The sequence below is a fragment of the Moschus berezovskii genome, chromosome 3, assembly GCF_049115385.1.
Source record: "Moschus berezovskii isolate FMDL1 chromosome 3, NW_MosBer_1.0, whole genome shotgun sequence".
NCBI classification, from domain to species: Eukaryota; Metazoa; Chordata; class Mammalia; order Artiodactyla; family Moschidae; genus Moschus; species Moschus berezovskii.
The window spans coordinates 98,202,922-98,222,035 of NC_142462.1; the positions used below are offsets into that span (position 1 = coordinate 98,202,922).

Below are 19,114 nucleotides of genomic sequence, written 5' to 3' on the forward strand. Positions count from 1 at the left end.
AGGTAAAACATTTGTCTGACTTGTTTAAGGTCACAGAGAAGGAGAGAGCCAGAGCAGACAGAAACAGGAATGGGGCTGGATGGGAACCAGCCCTACGGGTGCAACAAAGTCAGGGCGATGCACATGGGTGAATGGGGCCAGGCTGTAGGTGTTCTGTAGGGGCGATACGGCAATCAAGGGAACAGAGATGCTGAATGTAGGCCCTGTGCCTTTCCTCAGAGTGAAAAGGCATCTGAGTGTGGGCTGGATTGAGGCAGGGACTGGGTGAGGAGAGAGGAAGAAAGCAGGGATCAAAGGGTGAGGGAGCAGGGAGAGAGATGCAGGGACCTAATGTAAGGGGATGGTGATTGCAAGAGTGGAGTCAGAAAGAGGTCTAGAATGAGTGGAGGGAGGGAGAGGTTTGTTTAGTGCCTGGGTCTTAATTTAAGAGGCTGCCTGAGGGATGTTACGGAGTAGTCGATGTCATTGAAAAACAAGTTTAAAGTTACTCATCCTTTCTCTAGAAACAAGAGATTTGGCTCATTACACAACACCTGAGCAGCACCAGGTGTTGGTCAGGAAGCAGAAGCAGGAGTGGGGATGGGTGTGGGTCAGGGAGTATTGGGTCATAACCTTCATTGGGGTTTTTATGGGAAAGGCAAGGCAGGGCTGGGTGAAGAGTTTAGGATCAAATAGTTTGAATAATTTGGGTGGACTTCGGGCTCTAGGGGTGATCTCTCATTGCCTGGCTCCTGGCCCTGGCATGATTAAGGCAGGGCTGTGCACCCGGGTGTCTGCATATCAGATAGCATGCCTTTTGCTATCTCGAAGAAGGGCTAATCCTAGGAGGGGTGGTCTCTCACCAGCCAGAGGTCAAAACATCACACTATACAGAACGTAAAACACATGACTAATACAAGTTCTGGTTGGCCTCGGAGGCAACGTGGGGAGGTTAGAGGCCAGTGGCTCAAGGTCACTCAGAACATGAAGCTTAGTGGCTACAATGGGAAGTGTGTGTGTATGTGTGTGTGTGTGTTAGTTGCTCAGACATGTCTGGCTCTATGATCCTATGGACTGTTGCCCACCAGACTCCTCTGTTCATGGAATTCTCTGGAAAAGAATACTGGAGTGGGGAGTCATTCCTTTCTCCAGGAAATATTTCCGACTCATGGGTTGAACCCAGGTCTCAAGCATTGCAGGCAGATTCTTTACCATTTGAACCACCAGGGAAGCCCCCAGTGGAAGGGGCAGGGGTGGGAAATTATCTCCCCAAAACTGGGATTCCCCATTCTGTCATTGATATAGATTTCCTCTATCCACCATAAGAGTTTTGCTGTTTTGTTTGTAAAAATTAACTGGCTTTCTTGCGGTTATGATGGAGCTTATAATTCTCAGTTTAGAAGAACTGATATATATTGGAAAAGATTTTATCTTTAATCTATAGAAACTACCAGGTTCTTTTTCCCACACCTGGTTTAATTCTCTACCACCAACACTCATCTTCTCATTAGTCGAGCATAGGTTGTTCTTCATTTCTTCCCCTCCTTTCTGCTTTTCCTTACTTTCTCCAACTGTCATTCCCAGAGCCATCCTTGAAGCCTCTTTAGCCTACCTCAGGCTTGACCTCACTGTCTGCACTGGCTAAGCTGCTTCTACTTCCTAATTCATCCTTCCCCTCCTGACTCTGGGTATCTGTCCTAAGGTGCTTTTTTCTTGCTTCTCTGTCTCTTGTACCTTCACCTCCAACTCCAACATGGCCATTGTTTGTGGCTTATTAAATGAGTCTCCCCAGTCTCTGTTAGGAGATCAGGTTAATCTACCCCTTGCTTCCTGCCAGTGGATTGGGTATCTGTGGTATGTAGAATCGTGAGAAATGGACACACTTCCAAACTATTTATTTAAAAAAAATATTTATTTTGAATTGAAGGATAATTGCTTTATAATATTGCATTGGTTTCTGCCATATGTCAACGTGAATCAGTCATAGGCACACATATATATACCCCTTCCCTCTTGAACCTCCCTCCCACATCCCACCCCTTTCCACCCCTCTAGGTTGTTACAGAGCCCCTGAGTCACACAGAAGATTCCTATTGGTTCTCTGATTATTTGTTTGGCAGTTGAGATCTTAGATGGGGCATGTGAGATCTTCATTGTGGCATGTGGGATTTTTAGTTGCAGCATGTGAACTCTTAGTTGTGGCCTGTAGTGTCTAGTTCCTCAACCAGAGACAAACCCAGGCCCTCTGCACTGGTAGCTTGGAGTCTCAACCACTGGACCACCAGGGAAGTCCCCAAACCATTCCTTTTTATTTTCATTTATAAATGAGGTAACACTGATTTTCCCAAATTTGCTGGCATATTGAGTGCAGCACTTTCACAGCATCATCTTTCAGGATTTGAAATAGCTCAATTGGAATTCCATCACCTCCACTAGCTTTGTTCGTAGTGATGTTCTCTAAGGCCCACTTGACTTCACAGTCCAAGATGTCTGGCTCCAGGTGAGTGATCACGCCATTGTGATTATCTTCGTCATGAAGATATTTTTGTACAGTTCTTCTGTGTATTCTTGCCACCTCTTCTTAATATCTTCTGCTTCTGTTAGGTCCATAGCATTTCTGTCCTTTATCGAACCCATCTTTGCATGAAATATTCCCTTGATATCTCTAATTTTCTTGAAAAGATCTCTTGTTTTTCCTATTCTGTTGTTTTCCTCTATTTCTTTGCATTGATCACTGAGGAAGGCTTTCTTATCTCTCCTTGCTATTCTTTGGAACTCTGCATTCAGATGCTTATATCTTTCCTTTTCTCCTTTGCTTTTCGCTTCTCTTTTCACAGCTATTTGTAAGGCCTCCTCAGAAAGCCATTTTGCTTTTTTGCATTTCTTTTCCTTGGGGATGGTCTTGATCCCTGTCTCCTGTACAATGTCACGAACCTCTGTCCAGAGTTCATCAGGCACTCTGTCTATCAGATCTAGTCCCTTAAATCTATTTCTCACTTCCACTGTATAATCATAAGGGATTTGATGTATGTCATATCTGAATGGTCTAGTGGTTTTCCCTACTTTCTTCAATTTCACTCTGAATTTGGCAATAAGGAGTACATGATCTGAGCCACAGTCAGCTTCTGGTCTTGTTTTTGCTAACTGTATAGAGCTTCTCCATCTTTGGCTGCAAAGAATATAATCAATCTGATTTCGGTGTTGACCATCTGGTGATGTCCATGTGTAGAGTCTTCTCTTGTGTTGTTTTAAGAGGGTGTTTGCTATGACCAGTGCGTTCTCTTGGCAAAACTCTATTAGCCTTTGCCCTGCCTCATTCTGTATTCCAAGGCCAAATTTGCCTGTTACTCCAGGTGCTTCTTTACTTCCTACTTTTGATTTCCAGTCTCCTATAATGAAAAGGACATCTTTTTTGGGTGTTAGTTCTAAAAGGTCTTGTAGGTCTTCATAGAACCGTTCAACTTCGGCTTCTTCAGCATTACTGGTTGGGGCATAGACTTGGATTACTGTAATATTGAATGGTTTGCCTTGGAAATGAACAGAAATCATTCTGTCGATGATGCTGTGAAAGTGCTGCACTCAATATGCCAGCAAATTTGGAAAACTCAGCAGTGCCACAGGACAGGAAAAGGTCAGTCTTCATTCCAATCCCAAAGAAAGGCAATGCCAAAGAATGCTCAAACTACCGCACAATTGCACTCATCTCACACGCTAGTAAAGTCATGCTCAAAATTCTCCAAGCCAGGCTTCAGCAATATGTGAACCGTGAACTTCCAGATGTTCAAGCTGGTTTTAGAAAAGGCAGAGGAACCAGAGATCTAATTGCCAACATCCTCTGGAACATGGAGAAAGCAAGAGAGTTTCAGAAAAACATCTATTTCTGCTTCATTGACTATGCCAAAGCCTTTGACTGTGTGGATCACAATAAACTGTGGAACATTCTGAAAGAGATGGGAATCCCAGACCACCTGACCTGCCTCTTGAGAAACCTGTATGCAGGTCAGGAAGCAACAGTTAGAACTGGACATGGAACAACAGACTGGTTCCAAATAGGAAAAGGAGTACGTCAAGGTTGTATATTGTCACCCTGCTTATTTAACTTATATGCAGAGTACATCATGAGGAACGCTGAGCTGGAAGAAGCACGAGCTGGAATCAAGATTGCTGGGAGAAATATCAATAACCTCAGATATGCAGATGACACCACCCTTATGGCAGAAAGGGAAGAGGAACTCAAAAGCCTCTTGATGAAAGTGAAAGAGGAGAGTGAAAATGTTGGCTTGAAGCTCAACATTCAGAAAACGAAGATCATGGCATCTGGTCCCATCACTTCATGGGAAATAGATGGGGAAACAGTGGAAACAGTGGCTGACTTTATTTTTTTGGGCTCCAAAATCACTGCGGATGCTGATTGCAGCCATGAAATTAAAAGATGCTTACTCCTTGGAAGGAAAGTTATGACCAGCCTAGATAGCATATTAAAAAGCAGAGACATCACTTTGTCAACAAAGGTCCATCTAGTCAAGGCTATGGTTTACCAGCAGTCATATATGGGTGTGAGAGTTGGACTATAAAGAAAGTTGAGCACAGAATAATTGATGCTTTTGAACTGTGGTGTTGGAGAAGACTCTTGAGAGTCCCTTGGACTGCAAGGATATCCAACCAGTCCATTCTAAAGGAGATCAATCCTGGGTGTTCATTGGAAGGACTGATGCTAAAGCTGAAACTCCAATACTTTGGCCACCTCATGCGACGAGTTGACTCACTGGAGAAGAGTCTGATGCTGGGAGGGATTGGGGGTGGGAGGAGACGGGGACGACAGAGAATGAGATGGCTGGATGGCATCACCGACTCGATGGACATGAGTTTGGGTGAACTCCGGGAGTTGGTGATGGACAGGGAGGCCTGGCGTGCTGTGATTCATGGGGTCGCAAAGAGTCAGACACGACTGAGCGACTGAACTGAACTGAACATTGATTTATGACATTATACAAGTTTCATGTGTACAACATTATATTTTGGCTTCTTTATAGACTCAAGCATGGTCATCAGCCAAAGTTTAGTTTCTATCCATCAACCATTCAGTTTCTATGTAACTTCTGCTTTATCATTGGTAATAATTCCTTAGAATCATAAAATTACCAGGTGTAGTTTGTTATTTGCATTTAATAAAGAGTACTTTAGGATTAAAGATGTGTGTATTTTAGGATCAGTGAGGATGTGGAAGCCACTATTAATTGTGATAAGGACAAGGTTACTGCTTCTTCCTGGTCCTCAGTTTCCAGAGGATGAAAAGTTGCCACTCATCCTTTCAATGTTAATGGGGATCTCTTCCATGCCAGGAGTCTGCTCAACTACATTCCAGTCTCTGAGAATATTTTTCCAGTGGAAATATTAGTACATTCTCAATAGCAGATTGATTTATTTTTCTGAGATTTTGTCTGATTTGAGAATTGGAACCTCTAGTGGTCTGAAGGCAATAAGATACTCCACAAAATAGGTTCCTTGCAGGTGTCCCATAGCCCATTTTTATGCCATGGAGGGGCCTCTGAAGAGTAACATTAGACCGGGGACTGCCTTTGTTGGTGGTCAGTGTACTTCTACTGTGAAACTTTGTGTTTTCTTTTTACTTTTCCATCAAACTCAAATGAGAATGTAGTAACATGAATTCCCTATAGAGATGAGTAAAAACTGAGTTCTATCATCTGTTAAACATCTGAACTGCTAAGTTTTTTATTTTATGGTCAAAGCCAACCATGAAATATAATTCTGAATGAAAATTTTAATATTAAAAAAGTTAGCAGTAACAGCCAACTCTGAAGAAAAGTTGCAATTCATCAAATTGTGTAGGATCAGTTTATGTTATAGAAGCAAGGTAATTCCTGTCTGATTTTTATGATTATAGATTTATTTTTCTATTTTATACATTGATATAAATAAAATGACACAGTATTTACTTTTTTGTGTTTGCCTTTCCCTCCATTTTTGCTTTTGTAGAGATGCATTCCTATTGTTGTACTAGTTTATTTTTTTATTGATGTAAATATTCTGTTGTATGACTATCTATGCTAATTTATGTAATAAACCACTCCTAGTTTATATACAAGGAAATGGATGGAAAGTGCACCAAAGGACACATTCAAGAATGTCTATAGCAGCACTCAGTTCAGTTCAGTAACTCAGTTGTGTCTGACTCTTTGTGACCCCATGGACTGCTTGCAGCACTCCAGGCTTCCCTGTCCATCATCAACTCCTGGAGCTTACTCAAACTCATGTCCATTGAGTTAGTAATGCCATTCAACCATCTCATCCTCTGTCATCCCCTTCTCCTCCCACCTTTAGTCTTTCCCAGCATCAGGGTCTTTTCCAATGAGTCAGTTCTCATCAGGGGGCCAAAGTATAGCAGCACTAATCTAACCTAAATGTCCATCACTTCCAGTCTGATGGCTTTCCCTTTTCTTATCTCAATACTTTCCTTCAAAGAACAGAAGTTCCTAATTTCAATATAACCCCATTTATCAATCTTTTTTCCTAAGGGTAGCAGTTTTGTGCCCTGCTAAAGAAATCTCTGCCTAGACCAAGGTCATTAGTACATTCTATGTTACCTTCTAGAAGATTTATTGTTCTATATTTCATATTTAGGCCTGTATTCAGCCTAGAGGTAATTTTCCTATGTGAAAGGTAGGGTGAAGATTAATCGTTTTTTTCCTCCTTAAATATCCAGTTTAGCCATTTAGTGATAAGACCATTGCTCTTCAGGGTCATCTTTTTCTACGGGTTTTATTTTACTCATTTTATTTTTTAAAATATTTATTTATGTACTTGGCTTTGTCAGGTTTTAGTTACAGCATGCTGGATCTTCAGTCTTCATTGCTGGCACATGGGATCTTTAGTTGTGGCCTATGAGATCTAGTTTTCTGACCACGTATCGAACCCAGGACCCATGGGAGCACTGGGAGCATGGAGTTTTGCCACTGGACCACCATGGAAATCCCTCTACTGGTGTTAAATAATGCTAACTAAATGGAGGAAAGTTAAGAACAATGTTGTTTTGTTTTTTCTAATACCTATACAGCTTTCTGTTTATGTATGTGGAAAGAAAAAAGTGAAGGGGTTAGTTGCTCAGTCTTGTCCAACTCTTTGTGATACCATGGACTGTAGTCCACCAGTCTCCTCTGTCCATGGAATTCTCCAAGTGGGAATCTACGGTGAAAGATTTTTGTTTCTTTTGCTAAGCTGGATTTGTTTTTTTAGATATATTTTAATGATCCTTAAACAAAGACCACTGCAAGATTTGATGGCAATCTTGGATTTTTCCATGGTCTTGAGAAGGCAACTTAAATTGGTTTTTGTGTTGCTTTTATTTCTTTTTGAATCATTGGCAGGAAATAAAAGGGAGATTGCTTGAGGTCAAACTTTCTTCCCAAGATAAACTATATCATTGCTGAAACAAATTGCTTCCATAAAGTGAAAAAAAGAGCAGACTTGTCACAGAAATGTAGATAGCATCACATAACTGGAAGACACTTAAGTTTCTTAGATTACTGAAAAGATGTCAACAGTTTTTAAAAGTCTGAATTTCCAAGGTTCAAGAAAGCCACTTTGCTTTGGGGTCCAAAAAGGGACTTTGATAGAGTAATGGAGTGGAAAGGGTCATGTTCCCAAGTTCCTGTTCTGCCATCAGATACTGACAGACTCTTTTGTTTCCTTCTTTTACAATTAAAGATTCAGGTCAGTACTTACATTTTTCCTGCTGTGACTGTGTCACCTGTTTCATTGTACACCCTGCTCCCAAGTGTACAAGTGGTCCGCAGTCTGGCCTCTCTGTATTAGTTTTATTTTTGTTGTACCTCCTATTCAGGAAGCTTTCCTGAGGGTAAGAAAATAAAAGATTGCTGCTGTTGTTGCTAAGTCATATCTAAGTCATATCTAACTCTTTGCAACTCCATGGACTGCAGCTTGCCAGGTCTCCCTGTCCTTCACCATCTCCCTGAGTTCTCCCAAGTTCATGTCCAAAAGGCTACTACATAGCAATAAAATTTTTCCTCTGTAATTTATTAAACATAATTTTCAAATTATTGTCACTAAACACTCACCTGTGGCCATGTTAAACTCAGAGCTTGGAATAGACTTTAGTTCCTCCCATATCCCTCTCATTTCTTTTTCTCAGTTTTTGTTTCCCAAAACTATTGCCTTTTCTTACTATAAAAACAGTGTTGATTTTTCCAGTAGGCCTAAGGAAATGTGTAGTTCCTCTTACATGTTCTCAGCGAATTCCACCTGGTGACTACAAATTTATTTCCCAAGTGCTTAAAGGTTAAAGATAAGTCTGTGACTGGGAAATGCAGTAAAATTAATTTACAACCTGGAACAACCGCATTATTATTTTTATCAATATTGTGTGGCATGCTGCAAGATCTTATTCCAAAACCAGGGATTGAACCAGTGCCCCTTGCATTGGCAGCACAGTGCCTTAACTGTGTACCACCAGGGATATCCCACAACTCTATATCATTGAATCTAATGCACCATCAATTGTAAGGTGCACCATCTTGTTAAATATCAGGAAGAAAGAAAAAAAATTCTCTGAGTGAAATCATGAAATATCAATGGTAAGATACATTCCAATTTTTAAAATGTTTAAAATGCTCAGAAACGTCATGGGATCTATGAATTATGGTAATCATATCAGTTCTCTAACTAAATAATTTGCAGCATCGTATTAAAAAATATATATATAGACATGAGCATGACAGGCTTCTCATGCAAAGAACGTGACTGCCAATGCAGGAGATGTAAAAGTTGCCAGTTTGATCCTGGGTTGGAAAGATCCCCTGGAGGAAGGCATGGCAACCCACTCTAATATTCTTGCCTAGCATACTGGACAGAGGAGCCGGGCTACAGTCCATGGGGTCACAAAGAGTCGGACATGACTAAAGTGACTTAGCATGCACAAATGAGCGTGATAGTTCCTGAACTCAACTGTTCATTGGAGATACCTGGGGATTTCTGGATCCCTCTTGAAGAAAGTTGAATCAGAATACTGGAGGATGGGTCCAAACAATGCATAAACTAAACCAGCCAACACGTTAAAAAACTCTCCCCACTTTGTTGAGCTGGTCATCTGTATTGGGAGCTATCAAGACAGAGGAGGCCTATCTGATAATATGTTTGTCATCACTCTTGCACTGTTGCAGTTGGCTAATCTCCAGAATCAGCAAAAGAGAATGCTTATAGAAGAGTTATCTGATATGTTGCTTGTTTTTTTCTCTTCTGTAAGGAGAAAATGGATTGATGGACTAAAGGTGTTCATATTTTCAAAAACCGAGAGTGTGAATTCTATTAGTACTGAAATGATTCTTAACAAAAAGTGCAAACAAGTACTGAGTAGAGAGGTTGGTATTTTAGAAAGGAATAAGTTGATCACAAGAACCATAAGGTATGTTTAATATTAACCTATTTTTTCTTTTTTAATTTTTCAAGTAAGATTATGAGATTAGTATATTTTAAGTGCAGCAAGGCATTTGACAAACTTCCTATCATATCCTTGAGGATGTGATGATGAAATACATACCATAAGATTAACTGAATTCATTTCAAGGGTGGTCAAAAAAATGAAACAAGTTTCTGTCCTTGACCCTATCTTACTTATCTTTTTAACAAATGGTTTGATTGAAGACATATAATAACACATCTGTTCAATTTGAATTGTGACCACCGTTGGTAGAGCTCACTAGTGCTATAATCAATCAAACTAAGATCTTGACATGCTGGAACATTTGGGAAAAAATTAATTTAAAAACTATGAGCTCTTTTTTTTTTTGGTTAAAATACATGATTTGAACAGATACAGTATATGTACAGTGGAGATATCTGAAAAAATTCTGAGCATTTTAGTTGATCCGAAAGTGAAAGTTGCTCAGTCATGTCTGATTCTTCGATACCCCATGGACTGGAACTTGCCAGGCATCTCTGTCCATGGAATTCTCCAGGCAAGAATATTGGCGTGGGTAGCCATTCCTTTATCCAGGGGACCTTCTCAACCCAGGGATCAAACCCATATCTCCTGCACTGCAGGCAGATACTTTAACGTCTAGCAACCAGGAAAGCCCAGTTGACCTGAAGTTTATCATGATTTTAAAGTGTAACTTATCATAAATGGATGTTGAATTTTGTCGAAGGCTTTCTCTGCATCTATTGAGATAATCATATGATTTTTATTTTTCAGTTTGTTAATGTGGTGTATTACATTGACTGATTTGCGGATATTAAAGAATCCTTGCATTCCTGGGATAAAGCCCACTTGGTCATGATGTATGATCTTCTTAATATGCTGTTGGATTCTGATTGCTAGAATTTTGTTAAGGATTTTTGCATCTATGTTCATCAGTGATATTGGCCTGTAGTTTTCTTTTTTTGTGGGGTCTTTACCAGGTTTTGGGATTAGGGTGATGGTGGCCTCATAGAATGAGTTTGGAAGTTTCCCTTCCTCAGCAATTTTCTGGAAGAGTTTGAGTAGAATAGGTGTTAGCTCTTCTCTAAATTTTTGGTAGAATTCAGCTGTGAAGCCGTCTGGACCTGGGCTTTTGTTTGCTGGGAGATTTTTGATTACAGTTTCAATTTCCGTGCTTGTGATGGGTCTGTTCAGATTTTCTATTTCTTCCTGGTTCAGTTTTGGAAAGTTGTATTTTTCTAGGAATTTGTCCATTTCTTCCAGGTTATTCATTTTATTGCCATATAATTCCTGATAGTATTCTCTAATAATCCTTTGTATTTCTGTGTTGTCAGTTGTGATCTCTCCATTTTCATTTCTAATTTTATTGATTTGGTTCTTCTTCCTTTGTTTCTTGATAAGTCTGGCTAGTGGTTTGTCAATTTTATTTACCTTCTCAAAGAACCAGCTTTTGGCTTTGTTGATTTTTGCTATAGTCTCTTTTGTTTCTTTTGCATTTATCTCTGCCCTAATTTTTACAATTTCTTTCCTTCTACTGACCCTGGGGTTCTTCATTTCTTCCTTTTCTAGTTGCAAACTGGTCAGCCACTTGTAAAAGAATGAAACTAGAACACTTCCTAACACCATACACCAAATAAACTCAAAATGGATTAGAGAGCTAAATTTAAGACCAGAAACTATAAAGCTCCTAGAGGAGAACGTAGGCAAAACACTCTCCGACATAAATCACAGCAGGATCCTCCATGACCCACCTCCCAGAATATTGGAAATAAAAGCAAAAATAAACAAATGGGACCTAATTAAAATCAAAAGCTTCTGCACAGGAAAGGAAACTATAAGTAAGGTGAAAAGACAGCCTTCAGAATGGGAGAAAATAATAGCAAATGAAGCAACTGATAAAGGATTAATCTCCAAATTATACAAGCAGCTCCTGCAGCTCAATTCCAGAAAAATAAATGACCCAATCAAAAAATGGGCCAAAGAACTAAACAGACATTTCTCCAAAGAAGACATAAAGATGGCTAACAAACACATGAAAAAATGCTCAACATCCCTCATAATCAGAGAGATGCAAATCAAAACCACAATGAGATACCATTTCACACCAGTCAGAATGGCTGCTATCCAAAAGTCCACATGCAATAAATGCTGGAGAGGATGTGGAGAGAAAGGAACCCTCTTACACTGTTGGTGGGAATGCAAACTAGTACAGCCACTGTGGAGAACAGTGTGGAGATTCCTCAAAAAATTGGAAATAGAACTGCCATATGATCCAGCAATCGCACTCCTGGGCATACACACCGAGGAAACCAGAATTGAAAGAGACACATGTACTCCAATGTTCATTGCAGCACTGTTTATAATAGCCAGGACATGGAAGCAACCTAGATGTCCATCTGCAGACGAATGGATAAGAAAGCGGTGGTACATATACACAATGGAGTATTATTCAGCCATTAAAAAGAATACATTTGAATCAGTTCTAATGAGGTGGATGAAACTGGAGCCTATTATACAGAGTGAAGTAAGCCAGAAAGAAAAACACCAATACAGTATACTAACACATATATATGGAATTTAGAAAGATGGAAATGATAACCCTGTATACGAGACAGCAAAAGAGACACAGATGTATAGAACAGTCTTTGGGACTCTATGGGAGAGGGTGAGGGTGGGATGATTTGGGAGAATGGCATTGAAACACGTATGTTGTCATATGTGAAATGAATCACTAGTTCAGGGTCAATGCATGTTATAGGATACTCGGGGCTGGCATGTGGGGATGACCCAGAGGGAGGATAAAGGGAGGAGGGAGGTGGGAGGGGGGTTCAGGAGGGGGAACTTATGTAAACCCGGGGCAAATTCATATCAATGTATGGCAAAACCAACCAATATAATATTGTAAAATAATTTGCCTCCAATAAAAAATAAATTAATTACATAAAAAAAAATAAAGTGTAACTTAACTGTTGAAAAGCTAAAAAGATTAACCTGCTACAGGGAAACTCACCAGCTCTCTTAATGGAATAACTTTCTAATTCTTCAGGCTTGGCAATGGGCAGAGGGGCTCCAGATAGGGAGTGCTGCTGGATTTCACAACTCTTCTCTTACCTTAAAGAGATTGCTCTGGCACCAACAAGCTGTACCCCCATCTGTCCTTATTCTAGCACAAGCCATAATTTAAGGCTCCAGGGAACTGGAGACAGTTTTTACCCAAAGACTACCAAAAATAATTAGTCTCCAGGATTGGCTCTTCTCAGAAAACAGAACTCTGGCTCTCCCCAGGGTCCCCTCGTGTGACCTCCTGTCCAGCCATAGCATTTTTTCTCCTTGCTAACCACTCATTTGCCTCTTCAACTAAGAGCCCTCTGAACCCTTCAGAAAGACCCAAAGTGGAACAAGGAAGATAGTCCATCTATTTTTCATTGTAAAATTTCTTCCGTGTTGTAATTCTATTCCCAGAATGTTTCTATTCCATGGATTTTTGACACTGGAATGCTGATTTCCTTACCATGAGACCCCGCTGTCTACTCATGTGATTGGTATGACAATACCCTTTGACATTAATAGGACAATTATGTCGTATCACCCTAGTCCAGTATTCAGTTCAGTTCAGTCGCTCAGTTGTGTCTGACTCTTTGCGACCCCATGGGATGAGATAAACACATATGGACAGAGAAGTCCTTTCCATCAAACCATATCATTACCTGAATTAAGAAATAATTTCTCTGATTTTGCAGTCTACCAAATTTTGAATGCTAAATTCAATTCTGCCCATCAAAAAAGAAAAACTTTGGCAATCTGCTGTGTTTTCCAAAGAAGGAGCTTAGGTTGAAGAAATCGAGAACAATGTGCACACCGCTATATATAAAAATGCATAACCAACAAGGACTTACTGTATAGCACAGGGAACTCTGCTCAACGTTATGTGGTAGCCTGGATAGGAGGGGAGTTTGTAGGGGAGTGGATACCTGTAAATGTATGGCTGAGTCCCTTTGTGATCCACATGAAACTATCACAACTGTGTTAGTTGGCTATTCTCCAGTATAAAATAAAAAGTTAAATCAGAGACACTTTGAACTGTGTTTCCCAAAGAAGGAGGCCAGGTTGAAGAAATAGGGAAAATGAAGCTTCGAGAATAAAACAGAAAGATATGGTAGCTCTCTCTGAATTCCATTTATATGAAGAAGCATGTGAAAGATGTCCTAACAGTGTAATTTTTATGATTCTTTATGACTCAAAGATTTCTGATTCTCTGACTTATTCTATGTCATTCCGGACAGATGTACCAAGACGATTGGGTACATGATACAAGGAAGTAGACTTGGGTTCAATGTAATTAAAAATAAAAACTCTCAAATTCCTAAAACTGCTCCTATAAAAAAATACCACCTTATGATGTGTTCTATTTTTAAACCATCAAAGAATTCCCCTGGAAGGAATGCTAGTTAGTGAGTGGTTAATAGATAAGGTTCTATAGCTCAATGACTTTCTTCAAATCCCAGCTCTACCACTTACTACAGGTAACCTTGGTTATGTTATTCCAACTGTTTCTCTATTTCTTTAGCTGTGTAATGGGTCTAACAATAAAGTTGTGGGGGACAAAACAAGTTACAATAGAAAAAACCCCTTGGAAAGATAGATGACAAATATTGAACACTTAATAATTGTTGGTTTTTATTAGTTCCTTCCAAACACTAATATTCTTTGATTCTAATTGTAATTATTTTCAGTGTCCCTAGTGTTCTTTATAGGTAAGAAGAAATTTATTAATATAATACCAAAATAGGGCAAGTGCTTGGGTTGATGGGATTCTTTGCCTATGGACTATGATTTAAAGGCCAGTTTAGTAGAAACATGGACTCAATATTGACATAAGTTTATGCTCTTATAAAACAATTTATAATTTGGTGCCCTTCAGGTGACTCCATGGACTGTAGCCTGCCAGGCTCCTCTGTCCATGGCATTCTTCAGGCAAGAATACTGGAATGTGTTGCCACCTGTAAAGCCCAAATTTGGTTTAGCATTAATTAAAAAAATTTAACAATAGGAAATATTGAAAATGTAAGCAATGCAGAACTGCAAAATAAATTAAAATTTCTTTTGGACCAGTTCTTACGCAAATAAATAAGCATATATGATTTCATATAATTTACTCCAAAACAGAAATTATACTCACAGAAATTACACTGATTTGCAACTTCCCTTTATAAAATTAAGATATTATTATTTTTAGAACATTTTAGATTCATAGCAAAATTGAGGGTATAAAGATTTCCCATATATCCCCTGCACCCATACACGCACAGCCTCTTTATCAACAGCCTCCCCCAGAGTGGTGCATCTGTTACAACTGATGAACCTATGTTGACACATGTAATTATCCAAAATTACATTACAGTTCACTGCTGATGTATTTTCTATGGGTACAATTTCCTTTTGTGTACTGTTACAGTTTAAGAGTTCTATGCAGAACATTTTATGGCTTTAGAATTAAAATCATATGTATAAACAAATGCTATTGTTGCTGTTGTTCGGTTGCCACTTCGTACCTTGGGGACATACATTTAAAAAAAATTTTTCACATAGATTCTTTTTAAAATTTATTTTCCTTTATTTATGGGCTGTACTGGGTCTTTTGTGGTTGCTTCTCTTGTTGCACAGGCTCTAGGCATGCAAGCTTCAGTAGTTGCAGCACACAGGTTCAGTATTTGTGGCACACTGGCTTTGTTGCTCCTCGGCATGTGGAATCTTCCTGGACCAGGGATTGAACCTGTGCCCCCTGCGTTGACAAGCAGATTCTTAACCAATGGACCATGAGGAAAGTTCCTCATGTAGATTCTTGATCTGCTCATATCATCTAAAGTTGTACAGGTTGGTAAATTTAGGAACTGTGGAGCATGGATCTGGGAGTTTTACTCTTGGGTGTCCATGGCTCCAATCCAATTATTTTCCTGTCAACAAGTTCCTCTTCCATTTGCACAACTGATATAAAACTGTGCCTATGTATCACGAAATTTTTTAAAAATAAAATAATATTTCTAGGATAATTGTTAATAATATTTCTCTAAGAATTTAAAAATGAGTTTAAAAACTAATATTTGGATGATTTATATACTGATAAAACCCTAAGGCATAATATAGTACAGTTCTTTTGCTTTGCAGATGAAGAAACCAAGGTTCAACAAGACCAAATGACATGTACAAGACTGAACATCAAATGTGTAGTTGGGCTGGAAGGTGAGACCCCAGTGGTTACTTTTTATCTCTCAACTCAGTGACCTTTTTATTATAAAAATTGGTAACTGGAATTTTTGAAGACGAATAAACACAGCAAATTAATATTATTTCAACAAATGGTTAATAAGCAATTTTAATAAAAAATTTTCTACCTGATGAAAGTAAGTTGAAATGTTAAGCAAATCTTTTTTGTACTATACACATATACAGTATCATTTTTAACAGAATCTTTTAAAAGAATATATTTAACAGAGTTAAACAATTTTATGGCATTTCTGGCATCACTAGTTATTTCACAGTTGTCATGGAAGTGGGACTTTATTGACATAAAAGGAAGAACTCAGAAGACCAGCCCTTCATTGTTCCCAGTTGGAGTATTGGTTAATATTAACCAAAAAAGATGCCTTGCCTTTTTGAATAAGCGTGACTAGGTACTGGTTTGGAATGTTAATTATAAAGATCACATAATTAAAGAGAAAACATTTACCTATATGGAGCAAGGGAAAGTTTCCTATATGTCAATAAAATGAAAGTTGTCATCAGTTGAGGGTTTTTTCATTCATATTGATAATTTACAGCTGCCTTTTCTACTGCCTGCTTAAATCCAAACATGAAAGAATTTCTTTTTTTTTCAATTGCTCTGAGAACAGAAAAGAAGCAAAATTAGCCTACCATATCCCCAATAGAGTTAAAATGAAAGGAAAACAGGTGTTTAAGTTAATTCTCTTTCCACTGGAAGGATTCTTTTAATAATGAGCTTCTTGAGCATTTAAAGTGGTCTAACATTGCCTATAAACCAATTTAAACATGCAGTGCCCAGAAAAACCTATTTTATAAAACATGGCTGATTGTTTCCATCAAATTTCTGAAAAGAAATATGTATTCACATATGGAAGAGACTGCATACCTCTTAAAAAGTATACACTAAGAGAAAAGTTATATATGTTATAGTTTTCGAGCTTCAAGATGTATTTGTAAACCATGTAAAGATATATATATAAAAGGTTTCCATGTTCTATTAACTTTGACATTAGTTTAATGAAATTAGGTGATTTAACACTGAGTCAGTGATGTGGCCTCTACAGTAATAAGGTGACAGCGCAAGCTTAATTCTGAAATGTGCCTTTTGATGACAAAATATTGATTTCTTCTTAAACATCTCTTATTGAATTAAGACTTTCAGAGTCATAAACGGAAAAGCATCTTGCTAATTCCATGCAAATCACAATAGGAATTGGAATTAGAGCCTGATTTTTTCCTTTGTAGAACTATTTCTGTGTTGCCTAGACATGCACCAAGAAGTAAACCCAGCTTACTTCTTAGTGCCATAGTTTAACTCTTTTTGTTCCTTTGTCCCGGTATGATATTAAGATAATATCTTTTATACATTTGCTGCCTTTCTCGCTCCCCGGCCATCTTGGCGGCTGTTCTTGGTTGGGGGCGTCCCGCATCTAAGGCAGGAAGATGGTGGCCGCAAAGAAGACGAAAAAGTCACTGGAGTCGATCAACTCTAGGCTCCAGCTGGTTATGAAAAGTGGAAAGTACGTGCTGGGGTACAAACAGACTCTGAAAATGATCAGACAAGGCAAAGCGAAACTGGTCATCCTCGCCAACAACTGCCCAGCCTTGAGGAAATCTGAAATAGAGTATTACGCCATGTTGGCCAAAACTGGTGTCCATCACTACAGTGGCAATAATATTGAGTTGGGCACAGCATGTGGAAAATACTACAGAGTATGCACACTGGCTATCATTGATCCAGGTGATTCTGACATTATTAGAAGCATGCCAGAACAGACTGGTGAAAAGTAAATCATGTACAATTTTTCTTTAATAAAACTGGCCAGAGCTTGTTTTAAAAACAAACAAACAAAAAAAATATCTTTTATACATTTGCTATTCTCCTCTTTTTTTTGTTTGGGTTTCTGTTAAATGTTTGTAGTTCATAGCATTTCTACAAGAAGGAATTTTGTAGTCTATGTTGCCTTTAAATCTTTTATCCAGCATGTATTATTTGAGTTTGAATATGGCCATGTACTGTTCTAGACAGTGGGGATGTGTCTGTGAAGAAAAGAGACAAAGATTCCTCCTTGTGGAAGGTCTAGTGCAGAGATAAACAATAAATCATCAACCAACACACTGAATGTTGGAAGGCATTAAGTTTCTGGAAAGAGGAAAAAAGGCTAGGGAAAGGGTAGTCAAGAGTTCCTGGAGGAGGTGTTGGGAGATTGCAATTGTCAATGTAGTCAGAATGGGCCCCATTGAGAAGAGACACTTGAGTAAAGACCCAAACTAGTGAAGCAGCTTTTACTTAACAACGTGCTTTTCACTAAAACAACTCTTTCTTTAATTCATTTTTTAAAAATTAATTAATTAATTTTTGGCTCTGCTGGGTCTTTGCTGATGCTCGGACTTTTCTGTTGTCACAAAGAGTGGGTGTTGCACTGCACAGGCTTCTCGTTGCAGTGGCTTCTCTTGTGGAGCACAGGCTCTAGGGAGCATGGGCCTCAGAAGTTGTGACTGCAAGGTTTAGTTGCCCTGTGGTATATGGAATCTTCCCAAACCAGGGATCAAACCCAAGTCTTCTGCATTGGCAGGCAAATTCTTGACCACTGAACCATCAGGGAACTCTCTAAAAGAATTTAGACTGAGAACCTGTTCCCAGAATAGAGCAATCACCAGGAATATCTGCAAAGATTGAGTGTGGTGGGGAAAACTTGGCAGAGCCTAGAGAGGACAGTCCACTCTTGTGTTCCTTTGTCTCTGCACAGCTCAGTGAACAACTGTTTAGCAAACATTTGCTTTTTCATCGCAGTGTAAATTGGCTTCCTCCCCTTTGAAATTCCAAACCACTACACCCAATATCCTCTTTTGCCTTTAGCTGAAGATGGTATTTAAGGTGAGGGCTTCGGCCATTTTAGTGAGTTACTCAGTTCTCCATGGTCTCCACATGTATACATGTTGTCAAACTTTTGTTTGACTTTCTCCTGTTAATCTATCTCTTATCAATTTAGTTCTTAGACTAGCCAGAAGAACCTGGAGCAGTAGAAGATAATGTCTTCCTCCTTGACAGAGTTAACCAGGTAAAGAAGCAGGGACAAACATTCTGGGTGGGCAAAATAGCTCATGCACATGAAAAAGTGACAGGTTTTATTTTCTCGGGCTCCAAAATCACTGCATATGGTGTCTGCAGACAAACCTAGACAGCGTGTTAAAAAGCAGACACATCACTTTGCCAACAAAGATCTGTCTAGTCAAAGCTATTGTTTTTCCTGTAGTCATGCATGGATGTGAGAGTTGGGCCGTAAAGAAGCCTGAGCACCAAGGAATTGATGCCTTTGAACTGTGATACAGGAGAAGACTCTTGAGAGTCACTTGGATTGCAAGGAGATCAAACCAGTCAATCCTGAAGGAAATCAATCCTGAATATTCATTGGAAGG

At 39.0% G+C, this 19,114-nt stretch overlaps 1 protein-coding gene across 1 annotated transcript; it reads left to right on the forward strand.

Annotated features, from left to right (window-relative positions):
- The first annotated feature begins 17,068 nt into the window (after positions 1–17,068).
- Positions 17,069–17,536, forward strand: LOC129552096 (large ribosomal subunit protein eL30). Its single transcript, XM_055420265.2, has one exon. The coding sequence runs from the start codon at positions 17,138–17,140 to the stop codon at positions 17,483–17,485; it is 348 nt and encodes a 115-aa protein (XP_055276240.1). The 5' UTR covers positions 17,069–17,137; the 3' UTR covers positions 17,486–17,536.
- The last annotated feature ends 1,578 nt before the right edge of the window (positions 17,537–19,114 follow it).

Coding starts and splice junctions, on each gene's coding strand:
- LOC129552096 (XM_055420265.2), top strand. CDS start 17,138: ATGGTGGCCGCAAAGAAGACGAAAAAGTCACTGGAGTCGATCAACTCT.